This window comes from Lipophrys pholis (assembly GCF_963383615.2).
Source record: "Lipophrys pholis genome assembly, chromosome: 4".
Lineage (NCBI taxonomy): Eukaryota > Metazoa > Chordata > Actinopteri > Blenniiformes > Blenniidae > Lipophrys > Lipophrys pholis.
Window position 1 is genome coordinate 4,389,247 of NC_137637.1, and position 10,399 is coordinate 4,399,645.

A 10,399-nucleotide genomic window follows, 5' to 3' on the forward strand; every position below is an offset into this window, starting at 1 on the left:
ATCCCACGCAACTGTGTCTTGAAGGTCCTGAATGGTGGCGTTGAACGAGATGAGCTGTTTGGACTGGCCCGCGGCTACCTCCATGAAGCTAGACAACATGGCGTCCTTCTTCTCCAGTTCACTGGAGAGCTGGTCGAGAATCATCTTTAAGGTCAGTGATTGTCTTATTAGCTTTTTGAGTAAGATATGATCCTCAGAAGACATGGTTTATTTGGATGGTGCCTATAGAAGATAAAAAGGTAGGGGATACAGAGCTGAAGATGAGGGAGCCTGTTCGGGCTTGAAACCTCACCTCCTGCCAGATCGGGCATAGGTTCTGCACCCCCCTAGTCCAATCTGATGGGTCCAGAAAAATCTGATGAGTCAAGAAAAATCGCTCGTCTGTTTTGAAGATAAGCTTTAAATTCTGTAAGAAAGATTAACGCAAACAAAACCGCATTTGTTTGCTGCTCTGCTCTGCCAACGATGACTTTGCAAAGCCACGGAAGAGGGTTGTTGCATCCTGCACGGAGACACCATCTTTGTTCTGGGCGTAGTGGGAGTGAAGGCCTGGTATATCACTGTAAAGTCTGCCTTCAGTGATCTCGTCCATTCATTTGTAAAACATGTTTCCATCAGGAAGAAGCAGAATGAACACGTGAAGCCCAGTTCATCCCAAATCAAGTCAAAGCAGAAGCAGATGGTTGTTTAGAGCATTTTATTTACACAATCATTCAAACAATTCACTTTTAAGACCATAAAAGCAAGTTCAGCATTCACAATACTAAACACATACGAGGACAAATGATGAAATGATGTCCCGTACACAACAGTGCTGAAAGAAAATGATGTTTTCAACCTTTTGAAGGCTCTAGAAACAGCCCAAACAGTCCCTGAGGTGTTCATTAATAAAGACAGCAGACCCACAGGACAGTCTGAAAACAGCTGTGAACAGTTCCTCTGAGGCGTCTTTCCCCATTCACTCACATTCAAACCAACCCGGGCTGTCGCCTTCCGTTTGCATACACAGTACACAGATATGACCTCTAAAAGCTTTAATTATTCATTATTCACACTCCATATTATCAGACAGTCAACTCTGTCTTCTCAGAGTTCGAGAGGTGGGGCGGTGATCACAAACACTAGGAATGTTGGAGAGAATATTTGTCGAAAGTGTGAAGAATAATGAGAATGAAGCTGGCTGGAGCTTCAAAAAAGTTGAAGTTTAGAAAACAGAGTTTTTCTGGAATGAGACCTGGTGTAACCTTCTCTCAGTCAGCTGGGATTGTCTATAGATTCTGTGATCCTCTGCTGGATCAAACAGAGCGATGGGTGGATGGATAGAAGGATGAGGGGAGCTCCAGGCAGTTCTTAGCTGTCAATCATCTCTGACAGCTCCTGCAGCAGGTCGTCTTCTCCAACACTGAGGTCCATGTAGCCCTCCAGGTGGTCGTCCGTGAACTCGTTGATGAGATCGTCGAAGTCGTCCACGGCTGAAGACGATGAAGCGGCGGTGGAGGCGGAGCGAGATGCTTCTATGGTGGATCTCCTGGACTTTGGCTGAGTGGGAGACTTCAGGACCGGACTGGAAAACACACACAGCATTTATTAGTGAGGAAGCAGTATGAAAGGAGTATGACATGTCCTGACGAACACCACACTTTTTCTGCTGCTGGCTGGAGTCAGCAACCGAACTTTCTTCTTGTTTTCCTTCTCCACCTTCACAGCAGCGTCCTGCACTAGGCCGGGTACTCACAATTACCGCACGTCCTCCGATAGGGGCGGGGTGCGCTCGGTAGAACAGACTGAACACAGCCAGAGTTTTGGCTGCTAAAGCCAGTTAAAGTAGCAGCAGCTTCATTTCAGTGCAATTTTAAGAGAGCGAGCCATCAAACTGTCATCTGGACGGTAAATTTTTAGAAAAAGACGGCCGAAAAAATAGTGGGCACTTAGCTCAAAAACGTCTAAAATATGCGTACAGTCGAACCTCGGACGCGTGGACAAATCATGGTGCATGGACAGCTTTTAACTGTTAACACACAGCCTCCCTCGCAGCTCGGTGCTGCGCTGTGACGCCTCTTCAGCTTAAGTTTCACTTTACATAAGACCCGTGGGCCAAAACCAGCCCGCAAAAGGCTGCACTTTCTACTGACGTTTCACTGTATTTTACATCAGAATGTTTGATCAAAATTTACTTTATGTTGACATTTTCCATACTAAATGTTTGATCTTGCAAAATTATAGACAGTTTCATCACGTACACTGTGAGCCACAACAAAGCAAAAGTTTCAAATGTGAATTCAAAGGTTATTATGGCAACAATTTACTGCTCAATGAGAAACTGGACTGTATGTGACCCCTGAAGTCAAATTTTCTTTGAATATATTAGATATATGTGTATACAGTAAAGCCTGTGACGTAGGGACGCCCTAAAATCCAAGGGCAAGTGTCCCCCGAAGACAGGTGTCCTCTCTTCGGAGGGACAGATCACAAGGACAAATTGTAGGACCAGTTGATATTGAACGAACCAAACACCAAATATGGCTATTTAAAAGCACCTTACTGAACCAATACAAAGATGTATAAAATATATATACATACATATATACGTGTCTGTATGTATGTAAGATGTATACAAAATTATTATTAACAAAGTCAATATTAATGAAATATTCTGGTGCAAAATACAGTGAACTTTAAAAAAATCTAATATAAATCCTATATAACCACCTTGCTTGGTGGGTTTGTCCGACCAGATTGGAAACTCTTGCAGGTCGGTTTTGGCCCCCGGGCCTTATGTTCTCTGCTGTAAAGGGAAAAAGAGACTAACGGAGAGGAGCTTCACTGCAGCACCGTGCTGCGGGGAAGCGTTGATTATTCACATCTCAAAACTAATCTCCTGACACCACAATGTCTGAATATTCCAATATTCGGTCCAGCCCAAGTATTTTGGCCGTTTCAGTGTTGCTCAGCTTGAAATTTGTCCACGTCAGCCAGGTTGTCCCCTCATCAAGGTGTGTTCACAGTTAAATATGTGTCCGCCCAGTACAGGGTGTTCACTCTTATTGGGTCTGCTTGTCAGAGGTTCTACTGTGTGTATATATATATATAGTATACATGTTTATATTGGTTCAGTTGTGTGCTTTTAAATAAGTGTATTTCTCCCAAAAAATATTTGGTGTTTAGTTCCATCAGTATCAACTGGTCCTATTATCAACGCGCCAATATATCACATATCACAATGAGGTAATTAGTAGTCCAAAATGCATTAGAAAGCACAATTTAAGGTCTATTTTTTCTAAATTTTCACAGGGGAGAACCCCTGGGCCCCCCACCAGGGTGCTACCCCCGAACCCCCGGCCTAACTTAGAGTGGTCGCACCACGACACTGTCAGAAAATCTTGGTGAGAACCGTACAGAGTTCAGGAAGTGGTAAATATAAGTGACCACAATCGGAGAGAGTGGGTTTGAGGAGCTGGAGTGTGATGAGAGCAGAGCTTAAATGACGAGTATTGAAATTCTATAGGATGGGTATTGAACAGGTATTGGACTCGTACCTCTGGGGGACGTCACAGGCCTCTTTGGCAGCTGGCTGGCTCTCCTGACTCTGACTCTTCTTGGTGATGGAGACGGTCTGGAGCTTCTTTCTCAGCGGGCCGGAGGTGGAGCCAGCCTCCAGCAGGCTGCTGGGACTGTCAGGTACAGCAGAGCTCAGCTGAGCCTTGGCACTGGAGGACTCCAGAACCTGACAACACAACAAGAGTGTTTGATAAGAAACCTGCTGCACTAATACACAGAAAAGTGAATAATGAAATGAAAAGTGTGTTGGCCCTACCTGAGGGTGTCTGCATGCCGTCTCCTGCACTGTGGAGGAGCTGTTCAGAGGTTTCACCGCAGCCACAGCAGATCGTTTGGCTCCTTTCCTCTTCTGCCCCGGCTTCAGCTGCACCGCAGGCTTCATGACCGACGGCTTCACGTTCAGTTTGGGTCGCACTGGACAATAAAAGCAGAGTTTATCTCATTTTTACATTCAGCTGACGATTTGTTGGTACACTGAAAGTTTTCTCTCTGTCTTTCTTGCAGAAGTTGTAGAGAAAAGAATACCTTTGGTGTCCACAGAGTGCTTGGTCGTTATGTCCGGAGCTCCTGCAGGAGGATCCTGAGGAGCAGCTCTGGGTGGTGCAGAGATCCTCAGGTTCTTTCTTTGGGACTTGGCGTCGGGCGTCTGTGGAGAAGACTTGAGCTTCACTGGGACCGAGGCCACGGCGGCAGCTGCTGACGGTGAAGCGCCCTCTGATTTGACAGCAGGTTTAGGAACGGGGCTCATCTGGGGGGATTCTGGGACTGGAGCTGGAGAGGATCCAGCTGATGAAATGGCGATTTTAGCAGGAAGCTTCTTCTTGAGAGGATCAGCAGGAGTCCCATTCTGAGGAGAGACCTCCTCCACTGCACCTTTGCTTTGCTCCTCCTGCATTCTCATGCGTTTCTCTCTCATGATCTCCTCGAAGCTCTTCACCTTCACCATGACAGTGGTCTGAAGGACAGAATCACATACTTCATTAGTAGGTCAGTACTGAACACGTTTCCTAACCCTGATGAACTCTGTGATCATTGAAGCTGTTTTAAAGCTTCAAGCAGGATTTCTGCAGGAATTGTCTTGAGCAACAGTTTTAATGTTCTCATTACCACCCTCTCCTCCAACTGAAAAATACTTTTAATTCTTATGGAGTACCACGGTAGTAAATGACATGTTTCCCTGCATTTCTTCAAACATTGCAAAATGCATCATTTCATACTGTAACGGCAGAGAGACTTTAAAAAGCCATTTTAATGGAAGTCAATGTGACATTTCTGGTCAAGAAGAGACAACAATACAGCAGCAAAGCCCCCTAATCCTACTATTTCATGGAAAACCTCATTCCTCTGTTTTTTCAGGCAGATAACAAAAACTATGATTATCTGTCATTTAAAAGTTAAAATCCTGAAAACCTGAAGTGATTTTTAATCAGTGACAGTAATGCTGTATAGCCCGGGGAAATGTAGGAAACCTTTACCACTTTGAAAATGTGGATACTGCGCAACTTTACCACAAAAAGGACAAGAGGGGTAAATTTTAGAAGGATTGAGTAAAATTATTTATGGTGATATTGACACTGAAAGTTTGCGATTTCAGTTAAAACACCAGGAGTGATGTTCTTAACTTCATGTGGCTGAGCTTTTGTCTGGGATCGTACCTCTAAAGGAGCAGCTGCAGGTTTCACTGGCTTCACCGTCTCTTCAGCAGTCTTCTCTGGTGTCACCTTGCCTGCTACACCAAAAGGATGATGAAAGTTAAAAAGCTGCAGACCAAGTCAGAGTGACAGTACTTTGAGTAGACGGCCTCTGCACAGTGAGACTTACTTTGTTTACTTTGGCCTGGCAGCTTCTGGAGACGCAGTGACAGCGGCCTCTTGATCGATTCCTCCTTGGAGTCGGAGCTCTTCTTGACGTCGGCCTCTGCAGCCTGCTGGACCTGCAGTCTTGCTGCCTTCTCTCTGCGGATCTCCTGCAGGGTCTTGACTCGGACCCTCCCCACGTCGGGGGTCTCCTGAGGAGGTGCTGCTGCGTCCGATGGCTCCTGGCTCTCCACGGTGCCTTTAGCTTTCTTTGGGCTGGGGCTCTGGTCAAGTTCCTCCTCCTGCCTCTTCCTCTTGGCCAGGAGAGTTTTAGAGACGGTTTTGACGGTGCTAATGGGCGAATGTTTGATGGTGATGGACCGTTTGTTTTGTTTGGGACCTTTGACAGAGCTGGTTCTGGTGAGGGTTATTTCTGGAGTTGGTAACAACGCAGGAGCCCTTTGGCTCTGATGCTGAGCCTTCTCCTGTCTGATCTCCTCCAGGGTTTTAATGCGAATCTGCTCTTGAACTTTCTGTGGAGCCTCACTTGTATCAGCTGTAAGACAATAGATGATGTTTCTGTGAGGGATGCGAGTCCATGCACACACAGTGTAGCCGCTCGGACTCCTCAGGCTCCTTACCTGGCTGAGCAGGAGCAGCGTGAACAGAAAACGGGCCAAGTCTCTCTTTCATCGTTTTCAATACTGAGGACAGAAAAAAAGAGCGTGGGATCATTATGAGTTCAGAGTTAAAGCCTGCAGAGTTTGTCCCCATACTCACATTTCTGAGGAGGCTCTGACGGGAGATCCATTTCCACCACTCCACCCAGTCGCTGTGCCAGACTCCTCTTCAGGGGAAGACCTTCTCTCTTCACATCTAAAGCAGAGACAAATCATGAGCATCTCATTTCTTCTCCGTTATCACAACAGGGAGCAGTGGAATCAGATCTGGAATAAGACTGTCATGTTACCAGTGGTGAGAAGTTTCTCTCCGAGTCTTGCAGCAACGTTTCCCCTTGGTCTCCCAGCTTCTTCAAACAACAGTGATGGGACTGTGTTCAGAGACAGAACGAGGTTTAAATGACTTCAACAAGATCAGGGGTGTCCAATCAGCAGTCTGCGGGCCAGAACCGGCCCATCAGAGGGTCCACTCAGACCCCAGGATGCAAACATGAACATGATTTTTTATCATGAAAATGTATTCACCATTATGAAAACTTCAGACACAACTACTAAACAATTCTTTCCTTTAAGAGTCATAGGTGCAAGATAAGGAATAAATGCTACATTCAAAATAAGCTAAACATGTTCATTAAAAAAATTACTTTTTGAAAACTTAAAGCAGTAAACAGAAAACAGTACAGAGGGGCAGAAGATCTCAGCTTTAAATGACATTAGATCTCAATGGATGGATGGATGAATGAATAGGTAGAATCTGAGAGGGATAATTCACACTTGTTCATGAAAGTTTTCTTTTTACCATCTCTGGAGTTGATGAGGGCTGGCCGGAATGACGACTGGAGGTTTTCTTTCTCTCCGTTGGCCGAAGCCTCTGCGCTCTGGATGGGATAACCAGCTCTCCTCATGCTGGCCTTCAGGGCTCTCCGCAGCCGGATCTCCTCCCAGGTGCTCACTCCAATGTTCAGGGAATCATCTGCACACATACAATCATTATTCGGAGGTCCCACACAGACTTGGGGACAGAGAAGTCTCCACCTCAGTGTGTCTGCAGTCTCACCTGACTTGTGGAGCTTTCTGGGAGAAGGACCGAGCCTGCCATCTTCTCCGTCCTCTGAGAACTGATCTGGAACAGAAGTTTCATGAGCCTTGAGAGTCCGAGGAACATCCTGCAGAATAAGGGCGATGAAGGAGCTCACCATCTTCATCCTCATCATCGTCTGCAGGGTTGATCACCACCGGGGGATGGGTGGGGCTGGGCACAAGCTCCTGAGTTTCTGTCTTGATGACGCCTCTGAGCTGCGGATTGGCTGCGGTGGGGAGAGGAGTGGGTGGAGGAGGTGCTGGCTCCTCCTGCTGCTGCTCCTCCATCCAGTTCACACCTGCAACATTACAGCTGTTATTCCTGCTGTTTTTCACAGGTGGGAACAAGTTTCAATGTGTTTATTCAAAATAAACACAGCTTACTTTTATTTGGTGGGATGAACTCGCCTTCGTTGTAGCGCGGCTTTTGATGAAGGAAGGCACAGTGTGGTTTCTGACACCCGGCCGGCTGTTTCTCCCAGTAACATTGGATCTCCTTCCGATTTTTCTGTTGGAAACAGGGGAGACGGACACATTGCTCTCAAATGAATGCGAGTCAAGACCATTTGTAAAAAGTGAAAAGGATTAAAACCTCTACTCTATGTCTGACTAATGTTTGTATCCAAAAAGCTTACTAGGATCTCCATGTGGCGAAACTTGCACACAGCTCTGAAGCAGCGTCCCTCTCGCCAGAGGCCGCAAACTGTCTCGTTTCCCATTGCGGCCTCACAGTGTCTGAATGGACACTCATCTCCCTGCACGATAAACCACAGTTAAGACTCTTCCTTTGGCTCACTGTCCGACCGCTGACTGTGCGTGAACAGGAAGCTGTCTCACTTTACTGCAGGTGGAATAGTAGAAGAAGTAGCAGTCGTCTCCGTGGCCGGTCATAGTACTGCTGGTGTGTGTCTTTAGTGGCGCCTTGAAGAAGTTCTGGACCTTAAACCCAGCAGCTGATTTTCTTCAGGACTCTCCCTGGTGACAGAAAACAAAAACACATTTTTTACACACCTAGGCAATTGCATATCTAATACCAACAAAACTCAAGAGTACTTTAACATAGCAAATTCAAAAGATTCACAGGCACATGTCGAGCCAACACTGAGTAGTGAGTGAATGTAAACAGGTGAAATGATGTGTCTTTAGTGTCGATCCACTTTTACCTGAGGGGTCTGAAGAGCAGTCTCCCTCCTGCGTGCACTGCTGGTGGGATGTCTCCGTGAAGGTATGGAGTCCTAAAGAACACTTGATCCGTGAGATTAGAGGAAAAGTGGGGTGGGTTGCCCAGAGACACTCGTCTTCCTACGACATCCCTTTTATGAGAGGCCTTTATCCCCAGCAGACTGTTAAATATTACTGATGGTGAAGCAATAAAGTCCTTGGGAAGTTTTCTTTCCTTTCTTTTTTTTCTCAATGGCGGGGCTATTAATTCACATTTATTTCGGGAGGGGACAAGAACAGCCAGACAAAAAAAAGGGGGGGGAGGGGTGCTCAAATTGATGTAGGAAAAAGTAGACAAGGGTGAAAAAAAAAAAAAAAAACCCTCCTCAGCTTCCTCTTGGGCTCGATGGCCCAAGATTGGACCCGATATTCAAGCTTCAAGGGATTTTCAGCAGTTGATAACCATTGCTGAAGAGAAAAAAAAAATCTTCTGCCAACAGGGGGAGACATCCATATCCAGAGACTCCAAAAGAAGGCCAAAGAGATGCTTTTTAACCTACAACAAATCTCAGGGGACTGAAAGGGTTGGTTAAAGACAGACAAACCAAGACCAACAGCAGACAAACATTTACACAGTCTGGCATTATCTGTTTTTTTAGTTTCTTAATTTGAAATGTTTGGCCTGAGTTCAACAGCTTCAGTGTTCATCTTAAACAGAAACCTTCATTCAACTGTAATTCTAAAACAAGCAGAATGGCAAAAAACAGAACTGAAAAATTGTACCAATGTCACAAAGTTCTTATAGTGCAGGGTTCTGTTACCGTTTCAATCAGGACAGTTTCTCCTCCAAAATTCTGGAGCAAAAAAAACGTATTTAACATTCAAAATTAAGATAAACACTGCTTAACATCATTCAAATGTACCTCCTGACTAAATGAAGAGTCTCTGAAACTTTCTTGGGCAATAACCTTAAGAAAAAAAGTTCTTTAAAGCGTCAAGGAGCAATGTCGGGTCGCAGACTGATGCACTACGTTCACTACAAAAGTCACAAATCAAGGAAATATGAAGAAGCAACCTGGTACACAATTTATCTGAACATAATCATTTCACTAAAGAGTGATGGCTGACAAACTGTTCTAAAGTTCATGGTGTATTCCTGTGAAACCAGTCAATGGTTAAACAGTAGATGGACCACTGTGTTTCAGGTCACTGCTGCTGCTGGTACAGTCCTAACTGAAGCTTGAAGCTTCCCATCACCTCTGCTGGGTGACACCATGGCCTGCTCACACCAGAAACCACATGTGACCCGTCTCATTTTCATTTTTCTTTTCAGTCAGTCATCTGTCTGTAAGTGAAGCAGCAAGTCTACAACATTCCCTCCCAAATCACATGAACAAATCGAGTATTTGGTCAAAGTTTGACACCCAACGAAACAGTCTCATACTTACTGGTCAGAGAAAGTAGCACAATGCTAGCTCGGGGCGACGTAAGGAAAAAAAAAAAAAAATCACAATTCACATGAGAACTTGACTAACGAGACTCAGTTTAAAAAAAAAAAATGCTATTGTTTTTATCGTGTTACTGCTTTAATTATGTCAGTACCTTAGTTTGGAGTTATTTTAGCTCCGACATAACAGAGGCCTACCCGGAGCTCCGCTTTCTCTCGACCAAACTCTGAGCCACAGTCGTTACAGTACTCTATTCAGTTTCACCTCATGACACTACAGCGGAGCACCCAATAAACACGTTAGCAATATATGTGGAGTTCATTACCAGTTTCGGACTTCAAAACAGTACTTGGAAAGAAGTAAACATGAGAAGCACCGTCTGAAAGCACTGCGCACGTACTGAAGCAAAATGGCGGCGGAAGAATAAACATATACCAGACGGATGGGGAGCGTCTATGGGTGGAAGTAGCCTGACGTCATTCTTCTTCTTCTTCTTCGTTGTATTTTAACAGTAGTTGGCAATCATAAAACGAAGCATTACCGCCCCCTATTGTTCAGGGGTGTGACCAGAGCGTAATAACCCCGTTTGTACGAGGAATGTGATCAGAGGTTTCGAACAGTGGACAACACTATGAATTGTAAATTGGTGAACTCCTTCCTTTCTCTATTCAGCTTC

The 10,399-nt window shown here is 45.2% G+C and overlaps 1 protein-coding gene across 4 annotated transcripts; it reads right to left on the minus strand.

Moving 5' to 3' along the window:
• Positions 1 to 681: 681 nt before the first annotated feature.
• Positions 682 to 10,167, minus strand: zc3h11a (zinc finger CCCH-type containing 11A). 4 transcript variants are annotated; one of them, XM_080461863.1, is made up of 17 exons: positions 10,049 to 10,167; positions 8,278 to 8,349; positions 7,952 to 8,089; positions 7,750 to 7,869; positions 7,499 to 7,622; positions 7,231 to 7,413; positions 7,092 to 7,157; positions 6,834 to 7,007; positions 6,325 to 6,405; positions 6,135 to 6,230; positions 5,996 to 6,058; positions 5,380 to 5,910; positions 5,214 to 5,287; positions 4,084 to 4,513; positions 3,815 to 3,972; positions 3,537 to 3,724; positions 682 to 1,564 (listed from the first exon to the last, which is right to left on the minus strand). In XM_080461863.1, the coding sequence occupies exons 3-17, from the start codon at positions 8,003 to 8,005 to the stop codon at positions 1,351 to 1,353; spliced, it is 2,556 nt and encodes an 851-aa protein (XP_080317989.1). In that variant the 5' UTR covers positions 8,006 to 8,089; positions 8,278 to 8,349; positions 10,049 to 10,167; the 3' UTR covers positions 682 to 1,350. The 4 variants fall into 4 exon arrangements, with proteins under 4 accessions (XP_080317989.1, XP_080317988.1, XP_080317990.1 ...); XM_080461862.1 differs by having other exon boundaries at positions 9,724 to 10,144; XM_080461864.1 differs by lacking the exon at positions 10,049 to 10,167 and adding an exon at positions 9,097 to 9,116.
• Positions 10,168 to 10,399: the final 232 nt, after the last annotated feature.